At 38.9% G+C, this 16,230-nt stretch overlaps 1 protein-coding gene across 13 annotated transcripts in view; it reads left to right on the top strand.

Moving 5' to 3' along the window:
* Nucleotides 1-16,230, top strand: part of ERC1 (ELKS/RAB6-interacting/CAST family member 1) — a 394,434-nt gene that overhangs the window by 187,247 nt on the left and 190,957 nt on the right. For 10 of the 13 annotated variants that reach the window (XM_027093429.1, XM_027093428.1, XM_027093427.1 and 7 more), the window contains one exon: nucleotides 4,429-4,560. The exons of the other annotated variants lie outside the window; for them this stretch is intronic. In XM_027093429.1, the coding sequence (XP_026949230.1) occupies nucleotides 4,429-4,560 (132 nt within the window). The remainder of the gene's footprint in view (nucleotides 1-4,428; nucleotides 4,561-16,230) is intronic. 13 annotated transcript variants of the gene reach the window in all.

Raw genomic sequence — 16,230 nt, 5'->3', positions numbered from 1 at the left:
CTGTCACCGAAATCTACTCACTGCTATTTTTATAGGTGTGTGTGTGTGTGTGTGTGTGTGTGTGTGTGTGTGTGTGTGTGTGAAACCATTTGCACAGAACAGGGGATGGGGGACAGTTTTGAAAGCTCTTGGCTTGGCGCCTCAGACCTCGGCTGCTGAGATGTTTAAGCTTTAGATATCTTCAGAATCTTTGGGTTAATAGCAGAACTTATGGCAACATTATCATTCCTTTAAAAAATGTTATTATTTGGAGTATCCCACAGTTACCTAAAGACTGGAAAGGAATTTATCATCATCATTTTGACCCACTCATGCAAATTATTGGCATGAAGAAATTCACAGGACTTTTTAAAAATTGTATTTTATTCAAGTCTAGTGGATTTACAATGTGTCAGTTTCTGCTGTACAACAGTGACTCAGTTATACGTGTACATTCTCTTTCGTATTCTTTTCCATTATGGTTTATCAGAGGACATTGAATATAGTTCCCTGTGCTGTACATAGGAGCTTATTGTTTATCCATTCTGTGTCTAATGGTTTGCATCTGCTCATCCCAAACTCCCCATCCCTCCATCTCCCGTCCCCCCACCGCCTTGGCAGCCACAAGTCTGTTCCCTGTGTCTTCACAGGACTTTTGAAGAGAAAACTGAAGAGTACAGTGGCTTAAAATTCATACATGTTGTTTTCTTAAACTTTTATTCCTTTTTGCCGTTAGCACTGAGTTGTGACACATTTGTCCAGTCAGCTCTTCTCTTTCCGTAATAAATAGTTAGTATGTTTAGAGTATCAGTATCTGAAATAGTCACCACATTTACAACTATTTCCAAAAATTCTCTATATTCTTATTAATTTACTTGGCAGTGTGCACTATTCTTTTAACGTTTTTAATTTCATTTTGATTTTTTTCTGAACAGTATATGTTTACGTTGTGTACAAAGCAGGGCAGCCCTGTGCGGCTCATCTGCCTCGTTCTTGTCTAACCTTGACTCCTGCCCCTCGGAGATGACCACTTTCACCTCTTCGGGCTGTTTCTTCTGTTGTTTACTTCCACTTTTTTATCGTTATTTGATTATTTTTCTCATTTGGACATTAGTTATGTACTGAGTTCTTATCCTGAGTGATGAGGAATTGGCTTTTTTACACAAGTCACCCCGCACTCTTCCCTCTCTGTCTTTCCAACATAATTATATCAAGTTTTGCATTATTGTGACCAAGGCACGTAGTGTATTATGACTTCCTTTCCTTTATTGGACTTGTAGTTTTTCCTGGTGGTGGTAATTGGTTTGTTTGTTTGTTTGATTAGTTATTTGTATACATATCACCAGTTTATTCCCAAATTCCTTTTTCCAACCATGACATTCCTCCCAATATTGTTACTGTTGTAAAATACATCATCCCTTATGAATTAACCTCAGGTAACCTCCACATGCACTTTTTCCTTGGAAACATCTTTCCTGGAGTTTTCTGTCCTCTGCTCCAAACTGTACTTATTCTCCGGGCTGGCTGTCACCTCCACAGTTCCCTCCACCATGCATTTGAGACGGAGCACAGACCTGGTAGCTCTCTGAGGGTCTGTGATGTGAGGTAAAGCTTTTCAGACTTTGCATTCCACCCTCACATTAGATTGATAGTTTGGATGTAGAATTCTATATCAGAAGTCATCTCTCCCTCGGAGTTTTAAAGGCATCGTCTCAATCGTCTTCTAGTTTTCTGTGTTGCCATTAAAAATTCCACTGCCTTCCATTTTTTTATTCTTTATGGGTGATCATTTTTGCCCTTTCTAAACTTCTTAAGATCTTTTCTTTTTTCTAGTATTCTAAACATTACAAAAAAGTACCCATATTATAATCTAAGTGCAGAAAAATGTATTTAACCTTGAAGAAACAGTGAGGACAAGAAAGAATAATTATAAATATGACCTAGCAGTGTGGTTAGGGCTCCAATATTTGTAGAACTAAAAGGTTCTGTTTATTTCTGGCATTGGCTCAATATTTTATTAAATGAAATAGATTCAAGGTTTTGTTCAGTACAAAGGAAACTTCCTTGGTTTGCCTTAGCAGATATCTGTTAAGATTCCAAAAACAAAGCTAGAGCCAAGTTTTATTCACTGTATGGTTTCAGTAGCTGGACTTTGTTAAAGATGGTGGGGGGGTATTTGATCTGCTATCTTCATTTTTCTCGTTATTGCCCTGGTTTAATATGAGTTCCTTAGAGCAGATGGTCCCATACCTAGTTTTATACTGAGATGTAACATGACTTACAGTATCTCATAAAAATGATTCAACAGTCTCTTCTCCTTTTCTTTTTATTTGTGGTTTCACTTGGCTTCTGTTTTTCGTTTTTGTCATGGAGAAAGATTTTGCACCAGGCTTTGCCATTAGGTCCAGAAAACTTTTAAATAAATGACCTTGCACACACAGCTCATCTTGTAGACTCTGGTTTTAACACTGGTTTCAGGGAAACTTTCAGTATGACAAATTACTAATTATCCTCGCTCTAAAAAAAAGTTTGATTGATAAAGCCTCAAAGCTGTTTTTTGGCCCATGCAGAAGAGCAAGTAAACCTGTTTGCTTGAAATTGGGTTCCTGGGAAGTTATTTGGAATAACCCTCATTTTAGGTTAGGTTACCAGAAGCCTCTCAGGAGATCTCCAGAAGACAGTTTAAGGGTGAAGGATGCAATAGGCTGGACATAAACATAACACTGAGCTATTCACAGCTAATTGATAACGGGAACCATTTGTGTTTCTATTTGCTTACAGGAATCTGTAATTCAGAATCCCCATGTTACTACAGATGTAGTCATTCATTAGAGGATTTGACAGGACTGCACAGATCATTGCATCCATTCCTTTCCACTTAATCCTTCTGTTACATTTCATTTTCTTTGAATCAAGAGAAACTATGTTGGACTTTGTTTTCAAGGGAGTCATTCCTGTCTCTGTCTGCTTGGCCTCATTGTAGAAACGCTTATTGTACTCCGCTGTTAATGGCAAGCAAACTGGAAGCATTTAGATTTCAACAAAGAGCATTTTTTTGATGTAGCTAAACTGCCCTGCATAAAACAGAACCTTACTTAGGGACTAAATCAGAGTATTTTATAACATTATCTCCGAGAAGAATGAATACTTTAAAAAAAAAAATGAACATACATCATCAAAATGTGAATATTCTTTTTCCTAAATCTTTTTTTTTAATTGAGAAAAATGGGAGAGAGCAAAAGATATAACAACTTTTTATTAGGAAGGATGTTAAATAATAGATGCCATTCCATCAAAGTTGGGAGAAAAATCTGACTTAGAGATTTCAGTTCGAGAGGTTTCAGTTCTAGATTTCAGTTCTAGATTTCAGTTCTAGATTTCTGAAGACAGAGTTGTCAAAAAAGAACTTTCTTGTACTTTGTACTTATGAAAACTGAACTACAATAAGATCAAATAAGAGTTGCATAGATAAAAAACAAAATCCTTTGGTATCTTTTGCTGATGTGAGTGTTCAGCAAGTTGGAGAATGAATGGACAAACCTTGTTCTTTGTTTCATCTGTTAATAAAAGGCAGCACTTTATTCTTAGTCTTCTGGTTCTATTTAAAGAAGAAATGCTTAGAATAATCTGATGGATCCAGTTCTTCATACTACTTGAAAACTGTTTCATTTATTCTTCTTCTTTTAAGATCGTCTATCTTACATGATTTTAAAGTCCTGTAGGATTTTGTTTGTCTTTCTGGTAGAAATCCATATTTACCTCCCCAAAAGTTACTTCTTAGACTTGTGTAGAATATTAGGCCTAGTGGGTTTTGGTTGTCTAACCAAATTACTCATCCTTAGCCAGACCAGTTACTTATCACCAGTTATTTTTAGTTTTCTTATATGAGATTGAGAGAAAACTTTACTCTCTTGAATTCATGAGGAAAAATCTCCTTTTGCATTTCTTTTTTAAAAAATGAATTTGCCAACAATTGTCTATATGTAGCATATAATCTGACTGATCATGCTGTTTACTTTTTCATCTGGGCTTAACTTTGCAGGGAGAGAATGTTTAGCTCTTGAGTCTTGTGACTTAGGCTTCATCAAAGCTGGCTATAAGCCCAGTTTAGAGAGTAGCTCAGAAACGGCTTTGCATTTTTAGATAATCAGGCCCCTGCTGCCCATCTGCCTAACACTAACAGTTTTCTTCGGTGTGTTGCGGAGGAAGTCCATCACAGGTTTCTCTTGCTTAACTAACTTGACCCTTTGCTCTTAACAATATACTTACTTCTTCAACCTCTTTACGTCTTTCTTCCCCTGTTTTATTCTTTCCTTTGTGTCCATATCTTTTTGGCCTAGATGTACTTCTGAAGGGAAGAACATTTTATAAGCACATAGCCCTTCCTTGATAAATGGGCTCTCCTTGAGTTAATTAGTCTCCTTCACCTGGTCTTCCGTCGTTTTCCAGGACAGTCTCCGTAAGAAGGATGACAGGATTGAAGAGCTGGAAGAAGCACTAAGAGAAAGTGTACAGATAACTGCAGAGCGAGAGATGGTGCTGGCACAGGAGGAGTCAGCCAGGACCAGTGCTGAAAAACAGGTCTGCGATTTTTTACAGTTACGGCAGTGCTGCTGGTTAAAGGAGGGTGAAGCCCAGCCAGTATGGCTTAGGTGAACAGTACATAATGTATGTTTGCAGGGTTTCAAAGCACTTCACCGAGTGTAAGTATTTAGAGTTAAATAAGAATTAAAACATAGCCGTATTAAGAATTGATTCATGTTAATGCAGTCATCTGTGCGTTACATATTTGGGGCTGACTTGTATATATTGATGTTGTATATGCTGGCACATCTGATGAGATGAAATTTAACTTGCCTGTCTGTCACCAGACTGAGCACAACCCTGCTTTTAAATTGAATGGGAAAACACAAACACTTCTGAGTCAAAGACGTTGATTTAAATATCAAAACGTTTATTTATTTTGTAGCCTGTCTTGTTCACAAGAGCCATTAAAGTTATAACAAGTTGAGGTTGGTAACAGGTATGAAGGACATGGATGTCATGACACCTGGGAGTCCCAGATCAGCATCTCAACCCGGAGGTGACTTGTTAAAGAATTCTGCTGTTTCTGTTTGTTTTCTATGTTTTTATATGTCTTTTTAGATTCTCTACCCTTGCTTTAAACTTTTTATTAGGAAGAATAAAGGTGGGAGATCTGAATGGAAGAAATAGTTTTAACAAGTGAAGGCTCTAATCTCAGTTCCCATTATAAGAGTGTCTCTTTTCCAGTGTTGTTTCCATCTCTTTATTGGAGAAACATAAGTGCCAAACCATTGGTAAAAAGTGTTCAGTGAGAGGGTGACATGAATCTTTTGGGGAGCCCTTTGATCAGACCACCAGAGCTCTTGTGAGCTAGGGTAGCGCCATAGCAAGGAAGAAGGGTACCTTTCAAAGCAGACGTGTCATGGTGTGTACTACAGGGAGTCCCCTCATAACTTAGATACAAGGGTCTGGCTTCTTTAGTGTCAAGTGTAGAAAGACAAACTGACATTTATTAGCAAAGCTGAAGGAAAATTGATCTTTACAGAATGAGTTTCTTTCAGTGCCCTATTCTTAGATAAATGTCTCGGTCCACTTTCTATTTGAATATTTATTAATGTACAGTTAAACAGAGCTTGGGTAGTGGAGAGCCTCAGAGGAGGGGTAGTGTCAACCATTGTTCCAGGGTAAGGAAGGATTTTTTTGTATCTTGATTTTATCTTTTTTACATTCTTCCCTCTATTTTCAAAATGTTCCCCATTTTGTCTTTCCGTAAAGATTTTTTTCTGCTTTGGGATCATTGTTTAGTGACAAGTCTTACATACCAGAGACCATGTAGAAATTTTGGCAATTAATAATAAATCATGTCATGGTATATAGACTGCTGTTACATGTTCTTTTTTAAGCTATTGTGTGAACTGTTCATAATTTGCTTTCTGGGGCAGATTGATTGATATTAATAGGCTTTTTTTTTTTTTTGCGGTACGTGGGCCTCTCACTGTTGTGGCCTCTCCCGTTGCGGAGCACAGGCTCCGGACGCGCAGGCCCAGCGGCCATGGCTCACGGGCCCAGCCGCTCCGCGGCATGTGGGATCCTCCCGGACCGGGGCACGAACCCGTGTCCCCCTGCGTCGGCAGGCGGACTCTCAACCACTGCGCCACCAGGGAAGCCCAATAGGCTATTTTTATTTTATTTATTTTTCTTGTACTTTCTTTTTTTTCTTTTTTCACACACACACACACACACACGCACACTGTATTTTATTTTTACAAGAGATAAATAGACTGACACCAAGCATTGTAAATGGGTGACCACAACAAAAGCAACAATGATTGCAATTACCAAACACGAAACACACTCATACTATGTCGTAATATTGACATTCAGTGCAGGAATCCTCCACTGTAACAGCTCCTTAACTTTGCAGAGAAAATTGATTTGTATATTTTTTGCCTCTGAGTCCTTGTGGGATTTTTTTTTTTTAATTCAAACAGAAAGTCACAAAAATTATAATCATCCTCATCAGTTCACTCAGTCCCATGTAATTAATTTTTTTTATCTTGATCTTTTGTTAGCACTTTTATGAGTTCATCAGTTTTCCATTAGAGTTCTGAAAATGCTTATTCATTCAGTTCAGCAGTATAGTCAGTTACCAGAAACCTGTACTTGTCAGTCTTTTCCATGAATTCCCTGAAGATGAAACCCTTTTATAGGAACGTATTTGCAAAAGCATCAGAGTACACCCAGAACTGTCTGTAAATGACAAAAGACTTAAAAATGACCACGGTTAAAGATTTGATGAAAGGTCATAATAATGCAATTGACAAGGAAATTTAGTTATTTCTGAGATATACATTTTAAAGTAATAACTAGAATTTATGACTTATAACATTATACCAGAACATATAAGATTTTTAGGAATTTCATATAATGTCTGAAACATTTATATTAACATATTTCCATACAAATAACCCAAAGAAAGTTTAGTATTAGTTGTTTTGTTTGTTTGTTTGTTTGCTTTTTATACTGCAGGTTCTTATTAGTCATCAGTTTTATACACATCAGTGTATACATGTCAATCCCAATCGCCCAATTCAGCACACCACCATCCCCACCCCCCCGCTGCTTTCCCACCTTGGTGTCCATATGTTTGTTCTCTACATCTGTGTCTCAACTTCTGCCCTGCAAACTGGTTCATCTGTACCATTTTTCTAGGTTCCACATACATGCGTTAATATACAATATTTGTTTTTCTCTTTCTGACTTACTGCACTCTGTATGACAGTCTCTAGATCTGTCCACGTCTCAACAAATGACTCAATTTCGTTGCTTTTTATGGCTGAGTAATGTTCCATTGTATATATGTGCCACAACTTCTTTATTCATTCGTCTGTCGATGGGCATTTAGGTTGCTTCCATGACCTGGTTATTGTAAATAGTGCTGCGGTGAACATTGGGGTGCATGTGTCTTTTTGAATTATGGTTTTCTCAGGGTATATGCCCAGTAGTGGGATTGCTGGATCATATGGTAATTCTGTTTTTAGTTTTTTACAGAACCTCCATACTGTTCTCCATAGTGGCTGGATCATTTTACATTCCCACCAACAGTGCAGGAGGGTTCCCTTTTCTCCACACCCTCTCCAGCATTTGTTGTTTGTAGATTTTCTGATGATGCCCATTCTAACTGGTGTGAGGTGATACCTCATTGTAGTTTTGATTTGCATTTCTCTAATAATTAGTGATGTTGAGCAGCTTTTCATGTGCTTCTTGGCCATCTGTATGTCTTCTTTGGAGAAATGTCTATTTAGGTCTTCTGCCCATTTTTGGATTGGGTTGTTTGTTTTTTTGATATTGAGCTGCATGAGCTGCTTGTATATTTTGGAGATTAATCCTTTGTCAGCTGCTTCATTTGCAAATATTTTCTCCCATTCTGAGGGTTGTCTTTTCATCTTGTTTATGGTCTCCTTTGCTGTGCAAAAGCTTCTAAGTTTCATTAGGTCCCATTTGTTTATTTTTGTTTTTATTTCCATTTCTCTAGGAGGTGAGTCAAAAAGGATCTTGCTGTGATTTATGTCACAGAGTGTTCTGCCTCTGTTTTCCTCTGAGAGTTTTATAGTGTCTGGCCTTACGTTTAGGTCTTTAATCCATTTTGAGTTTATTTTTGTGTATGGTGTTAGGGAGTGTTCTAATTTCATTCTCTTACACAGAGCTGTACAGTTTTCCCAGCACCACTTATTGAAGAGACTGTCTTTTCTCCACTTTATATTCTGGCCTCCTTCATCAAAGATAAGGTGACCATATGTGCACGGGCTTTCTATCCTGTTCCGTTGATCTACATTTCTGTTTTTGTGCCAGTACCGTACTGTCTTGATTGCTGTAGCTTTGTAGCATAGTCTGAAGTCCGGGAGCCTGATTCCTCCAGCTCTGTTTTTCTTTCTCAAGATTGCTTTGGCTTTTCGGGGTCTTTTGTGTTTCCATACAAATTGTGAAATTCTTTTGTTCTACTTCTGTGAAAAATGCCATTGGTAGTTTGATAGGGATTGCACTGAATCTGTAGATTGCTTTGGGTAGTATAGTCATTTTCACAATGTTGATTCTTCCAGTCCAAGAACATGGTATATCTCTCCATCTGTTTGTATCACCTTTAATTTCTTTCATCAGTGTCTTATAGTTTTCTGCATACAGGTCTTTTGTCTCCTTAGGTAGGTTTATTCCTAGGTGGGTTTTTTTTTTGTTTTTTTTTTTTTGCAGTACGTGGGCCTCTCACTGTTGTGGCCTCTCCCGTTGCGGAGCACAGGCTCCGGACGCGCAGGCTCAGCGGCCATGGCTCACGGGCCCAGCCTCTCTGCAGCATGTGGGATCTTCCCGGACCGGGGCACAAACCCGTGTCCCCTGCATCGGCAGGCGGACTCTCAACCACTGCACCACCAGGGAAGCCCGTATTCCTAGTTGTTTTATTCTTTTTGTTGCAATGGTAAATGGGAGTGTTTCCTTAACTTCTCTTTCAGATTTTTCATCATTAGTGTATAGGAATGCAACAGATATCTGTGCATTAATTTTGTATCCTGCTACTTTACCAAATTCATTGATTAGCTCTAGTAGTTTTCTGGTAGTATCTTTAGGATCCTCTATGTATAGTATCATGTCACCTGCAAACAGTGACAGTTTTACTTCTTCTTTTCTGATTTGGATTCCTTTTCTTCTTCTTCTCTGACTACTGTGGCTGAAACTTCCAAAACTATGTTGGGCAATAGTGGTGAGAGTGGGCAACCTTGTCTTGTTCCTGATCTTAGTGGAAATGGTTTCAGGTTTCCACCATGGAGAACGATGCTGGCTGTGGGTTTGTCATATATGGCCTTTATTATGTTGATTTAAATTCCCTCGATGCCTACCAACCCTTTAACTTATGATGCGATACCAACTCTTTAACTTATGATGCCAAAAAATCATATATCAAGTTAAGATCCTAGTTATATGAACTCTTTAAGAGGTATACAAACACAGTCGTTGTGGAAGACTCTGGTCTAGGGGCGGGCGGGCAGATTAGGCTGAGTACCTCATATACTGGCAGTGGAGGTGGAGAAGAGTGAGCAGGTTTAGAATGGAAACAGAGCTAAAAAGATTTGATGAATTGCATGTATGGGTAAGGGTGAAAAAGAAACAAAAGTGATCCTCCGATTTCTGACAGGACGCCTGAGAGGTGGTGGTTCCGTTTTCTGAGATGAGAATGCCCTAGCCAGAAACTTGTTCAGGGTAAGAACTAAGAAATTGTGCTGAAGAGTGTTAGCTGTATTAGTAGGAGAAGTAGAATTGCTACCACGTCAGGTTTGTACTTTCAGCCCAGTTCTCTCTTCTGAGATCCAAGCTACGTCTACTTCATATCTGCTTTGTATCTTTCCTCCAGTATTTCATTGAAATGTCACCCTGAAACCATCCAAATCCAGAACTGTTTATTTCTTAGCCTCAAACCAGTTTTTCCCGCAGGCTTTTTCATCCCATCTGAGAAAACACTCTTATCCTACAAAGCTGAAATTAGCATCCTCAGTTAGGAGAATCAAGTCCAAGAAAGGCAGAAGTGATATGTTAGGTACAGAGATTTTATACTGTGACTCTCTAGTTCAGAAGGCCACTGCAGAACTTTAGGGAAACTATAGTACCTGGTGGCTAGAAAAGTGGGTTCTCAAGTTGGAAGCCTTCGTTGGAATTATGGTTCCATCACTTACAAATTGTGATCTTGGGTGAGTTATTTCTGTGTCAGTTCTTGAGCTGTCAAAGAAACTTGGTACTGGTATATAGTGCTATAAAGGTGCTGGCATAATCTGGTATATCTACCGCATGAAGAGAGGTGGTTGTATGTGTAAAGAGAGTAGTCAGTCAACATTAGCTACTACTGATACTTCTCTTGCTACCACCACTGCCCTCGATAGCTCCAAGGGGAGGACTGGTCCAACCTGGCTAGGCTCCAGAGAAACTTACTATCTATAGACCCTACCTGGTTGATTCGGTACCAGTGATGACATGCTTATTGTTAAAAGTTCCCGGTTACATATATATGAAGTTTGAATTCCTGTGAATTGAGGAAATCCTTGTCCTCTCCCCTTGCCTGGCCTAGAATTTTGTAGTATCTACATCAGCTGAGGATGCCACAGCCAGCTAACAGGTTGCTCAGGTGGGCATGGTTTTGCTCATTGGGTTGTTCGTTCTCTGAGTGTGTCTTAGGTCAGTGCAGGATCGTAGTCTGTGCATTATTTTCCAGTTTACTTTTAGGTTTTCCTCATGAAGAGAGTATGGGTAGCTTTAGTAAAGGACTAGAAATGTGTACTGTGAACTCCTATCCTAATGCTAAATATTTTTCAGTTTTACAAAGTCGTGTATTCTGTGGGTTTCTTTAGGAAGGAGAAAGGGAAAGAAAAGAATACTTTTTTAGCACTATCTGAAGCAAAATATGGATTTTAGAACATTATGCTTATACCTTATTCCTAGAAATAAGAAGATACAAAATATTTAGGATTTTAAAAATTTGTGTTTGATCCTCGTAACCTTAAATTACAATTGGAAATATCTGTTTGAATTTTCATGACTTTTTTTTCCCCTTAAACACATAGAGGTACACACACACACTTCCTGTGTACTGAAAGTACCTAGAAAACAGATTTTTTTCAGTAGCAGTGTACACTCTTGGTGCTCACATGTGGTATCCAAATCCCATTCCCTATTAAAAGGATTTGAATTCTAAACAGAGGTTACTTTTTCACTCTTGACGTAAATTCTGTGGATGTACATTTTTCGTTACAAGTGCTTGCTGGTTACTGAAGCCTCCGAAGTCTATAGGAGCGCTGTCCAGGAGGACCTGCAGACGCTGGGCATGTCTTATAAGATGTGAGCGAGATGACAGCCCAGCCACATGTTCCAGCTGAATACCTCAACTGTGGCTAGAGCCCCGGCAGGACTGAGTTTTTATGTTTATTTAATTAATCTGTCCAGTGGTCAGTGTATCAGACAGCTGGATTCTCTGATGTGTTAGATGGATGGATAAATACGTAGACACACATGTACTTAGCAGCTACTACTCAGTTTTTTTCTCCTGAGCCTGTCAGAGTTGTAGAAATGAAATATACAAGTACATGCACTTTTTTGCTTGTCCTTGGTCCTTTTTTCACTTTTGTTTTTGGGAAAACATCCGTGGTCTACATGTTAGTCAAAAGTAATTTTTCCTTTAAGAAATAATGGGGAAATATGAGATGTCATAATCATGTGTGTTTCCCCATATTCATATAACTAGACACTTAAATTTGTAGCATGAGCATTGGAGTTAGTGTCAGAAAAAGGAGTAGAATAGTTATACAAGTGAGAAGGAGATGTCTGTCCCCCAGGAGTATGTGCCACCCCAGCATTGTTAAGAGTTTAATGGCCTCAGAGATATCACCTATTTCATTTATTCCATTGTTCATTTAATTAATTTTATTGAGAGGCTGCTGTGTTCTAGAAGCTGTGACTATTTTTGTGAGCCAGACAAAATGGTCCCTTCTCCTAACGGCATTTATATGTTAGGGAGATCGGTGATCACAGATTTAAACATATTCTTTAAAGTTGTGCCACAAACAAATCATAGTCCTGTATAGTGTTTTATGACAGAGTAAAACAAGAGAATGAATGGTCGGGGAAGGCATCACAGAGGCGTTGATGCTTAAACTGAGACGTGGAAAAGTATACAGGACTTAGTGAGATTAAGAATGGCCAGAGGTTTACCTCCGGGGGAACCACGGTGTGTGGACCTCCTGATGGAAGGGTGAGGCGCAATCGGAGAACCAAAGGAAAACCGGTGAGTGGAGAGGAGTGAGTAGGAGCGAGCTGGTGGCTGAGCGCGTAGGGAGGCGAGTGGGTAAATAAAGAAGTGAGAACAGGTGGTCTGACGTGAAACTGGAGAGGCAGGAAGAAACCAGATTGCGGTGCAAATCGTTTCAAACAGAAGAGTGATGAAAATCCATTTTAGGTTTTGAGAGCCTATTCTGGCAGTTACCTGAAGAATAAATAGAGAGAGAGCACGGGTAGGAGGGCCGTACCTGTCAGGAAGATACGGCACGATGCAAGGGCGGGGGAGGGTGTTGGCTGCTTGGAGGTGGGACGAGCAGGGTCTGCTGCTGGTCTGCGTGGGGAAGGTTAGGGAGGAGGATGTGGGGGGGCCGATGCCCACCTTTTCCGCCATGACAGTGTAAGAGGAGGGTGGTGGTGTTTATTCAACTCTGCGGAAGCTGGAGGAGGGGGAGTTTAAGGTAGGGGGTCAGCTTTGTACATGTTAAATTGGAGGTGCCTGTGTCCTGTTTCTCATGATGTCAAGTAGGCAGTTGGATATACACGTTTAGCTCAGAAGAGTGCTCTGGGCTCAGAATGTAAAGTCGGGAGATGAGGTATGGCTGGCTTTTTTTCTTCACTTTAGCTTTGTGTTTGCCATTCACAGCATACACGCCTCTTCCAGTTACCCTCAAATGCACATAAACTGAGAGAGTACCTGTTTACTCTGTATATTTCTGCAAAGTAAGCTTTTGATGAGTCCATAAATACGTGCCTGGCTTATTACCAGAAGATGTGGCCCACAGGACGCGTACATAGCATCTTTCTCTTAATACAACGACTGCTCGAGGTACTGCCTTTACTGATTACCTGTTAGCTGCCAGTCTCCACGATAACGCTTTCTCAGTAGTCTTGTTTAATCATTTCGATAGTAAAGTCTTGGATGTATTTAATATTTCTTGGATAGAAAAAGAGCACCAGTGCTCACTGGGTCCTTTTTCAGAAGGGTGCAGACTGGTTTGCATTTATGAAACTACATTTCCCTCTGTATGAAGCAGTGTCTTCATCTTTGCCCTTTTCTCTTGTCTGCATAAATCCCACTTCTCCTTCCATACATTCCTCTCTGACCTTCCAAGTCTGAGTTACGTGTCTCCCACATGTTTTGCAGCAGCATCCTGTACTGTTTGTTTTACTGTGTTGTTATGACTTATTTACTGTCACTGAAGAGACTCTCTGTCTTCCCTAGTAGAATGAAAGCTCCGTGAGGGCCAGGCTGTGTCTTGTTTACTGTTGTATCTTTGATACCTACCGTCACGTCTGATACATAGTGGCAGTCAATGAATATTTTTTGAGTGCATGAGTGAATGAATGAAATTTAATTCTGACCACCTGAGTGTCTATACCCCTAATAGCAGCAGCATCACTTTATTTACTAAACAATTTAAAGTTTCATGGTAAGTTTATGATTTTTACAGACCTTACCAAACATTTTTTTAAATTGATACATGTTTTTATTCTTTGCTGCCGTTCCTTTCCATGGGATTTAATGAAGCGCTTTGTCATCTGCTCAGAAAAACTCAAAAGGTTTCAGAATTGTAGATTTAAAGACTTAGAATAGATATCACTATTTGAGCGTAATTTACCCTTTTTTTTGTTGCTTGAGTTTAAAGCATGGTAGCCAGAATGGAAAAGTAAAATTTAGGAATCATTGGGATTCCTGTGACCTATTCTTCAGTGGGAAGTAGAGGACTTGTGTTTCCTGGGACGAACGTGCAGCACTAACCACACTGAGGCTGGCCTGAGAGCCCCTGGGAGCTAAACGTCTTGTGTACATCTGGTCTTCTGCTCTGATAGCAGCAAGCCATGTTCATAAAAACATCTGAAAGCTCAAAACGTTCTACATAACAGACATAAACTATGGTCAGATTAGTATGAAAATCTTTTTGTTCCTACCCTGTTTTCCTTCCAGTGGAATTAATACTTCTGATCATCATTGGTAAATTTAACATTTGATTTTTCAAGATTGGTGTCATCTCTCCCCACCTTAAAAATAGATTTGTAATATTATTAAGATTGTTTCCTTTTATATAGTGCTATCATGGGCTATATTTATAGCTTATGGAAGTTTCTTAACACATGTTAAATTGTTTTTCTTATCCTTTTAAGTCTTAAACTGATTTCTGTGTCAGGAGTGGTGGAGATTTTTGACTTGAGTAGCTGAGCAGTCTAAAAGCATTACAAATGCAAACATTTGTCTCAGAACTATAGAGAATCATTGTCTTACATAAGAAAGTCTAGTTGTAAGTTAGCAATGTAGACTGTGCTTTTAAAGCAGTTTACTGATTTCTGCAGAAGTCATCATTTCTCATCAGTGCAAAGATTGAAGATACTGTTGTTATGAAACATTTTATTGATAAACATATGGAAAGTACATTTTTAATATTCAAGGATCCGAGGAGATGTGACAGTTAACTTCACAGCCGTCATCTCTTTGCCATTGTGTAATCACTTGAGTATTTAAATCAGGCTCTGTCAAGAGGAACCTAGTAAGTTTCACTGTGGACTCTTGCTCTCATGTCAGTGAGTTTGAATCTCCTTTGTTATGGTGACTGGTTATGAAATCAGTCACTTGACAGACCCTGAAGTGAGACTGCTGGAAATACGTCATGTCTGCCTTCACGGTGACAGCTGGCTACAAAACAAACCCCACCAGAGCCTTTCTGCAATTGACAAGGGACTTCAAAGGCCAACAGGGCTGCCACTTCAAAGAGAGTTCTGCCATCTCTGGCTTGTTGAAAGAAGAAGTTAAATGGCTGTACCCGGCCGTAGCAGAAATCTCCATGTTTAGACTTCTCCTCCTTTTGATCTTAGAGAGATGTATGAAATGGGCTTCAAGTTAAAGGAATGATACAGTCTGCGGTAATGGCGACCCAATATTATTCTGCATTTCAATCCACTTATTAATGGAAATTACCCAAATATGTTCAAATAACAGCATGTCTAAAAATTCAAATGTCTCAGACAGTGAATGTTCAAAAGAAGAGCTGAAACTGTGTGAATGTTGTAGCCACCTTCACAAGTGCGGAATAAGTCAGATGGTGAATTAAAATGAAACTCTCAGTGTTTTAAAAGCGCTCCTTCAGTTTCTGCTTGTAATTTTTACCCCGTTTAGTAAAATCAAGCTCTGAATGTTGATGGTAAGAATGAGAGACAACTAAAGCCTCTCATCTCAAGGCTGATTTTCATGGTTTAAACTGACATTTCTCTGTTTTTAATAACTCTTTACTTAAAAATTTAAACAGCTCTGTACTATTCAAAATCTTATTCATCTAGTTATGCTGGATACACTTTTGAATTAATTACTTCATCTCTGTATTAAACAAGCAAGCAGAAATCTCAGAGTTTAAATACAACTTTTAATAGAAGATCAGAATATTAAACAAGCATCTTCAAGAATAACAAGGAAAAGGCAGCAACATGAATTCCTTCAGTTAGAATGGCATGACCTTTTCTTAATTACATGGTTTTCCTCTTATCCTATGTATTACAGAAGGATGAAGCTAAAAATCCTTAAAATTCTTTCACCCTGAACTTCTACTTTCTTATTTCCTTCTTACATAAAATTAAAAAAGTTTGACTTGCCAGAAGCTTGGGCCAATATAACTTCCTCTATAATTTTGCCAGATGGGGTCACTAGACAACAGCTAAAGAAAGTCTGAAAGAAAACTGAAGCCTCCAGGAAGTAACCACATGCAATGGTTATGGCAAAACAAAACAAAACAAAACCCCTATATTCATCAGTAGTTCGTAGAGTAGTTCTTACAATAGTACACTTCTGGTTGTCTTTTTGGTTAGTTTCTTACTTTTGAAAAGTTTTGAAAAAATAGTACATGATTATGTTATCCTGGAACTTCAGGAAATATCTGTGTCTCTGAATTT

This window comes from Aethalodelphis obliquidens, unplaced genomic scaffold, assembly GCF_003676395.1.
Source record: "Aethalodelphis obliquidens isolate GAN/ISIS:26980383/991018 unplaced genomic scaffold, ASM367639v1 scaffold83, whole genome shotgun sequence".
Classification (NCBI taxonomy): domain Eukaryota; kingdom Metazoa; phylum Chordata; class Mammalia; order Artiodactyla; family Delphinidae; genus Aethalodelphis; species Aethalodelphis obliquidens.
Note: the sequence above shows the minus strand (reverse complement) of the source record. Positions and strands in the feature narration are given on the sequence as shown.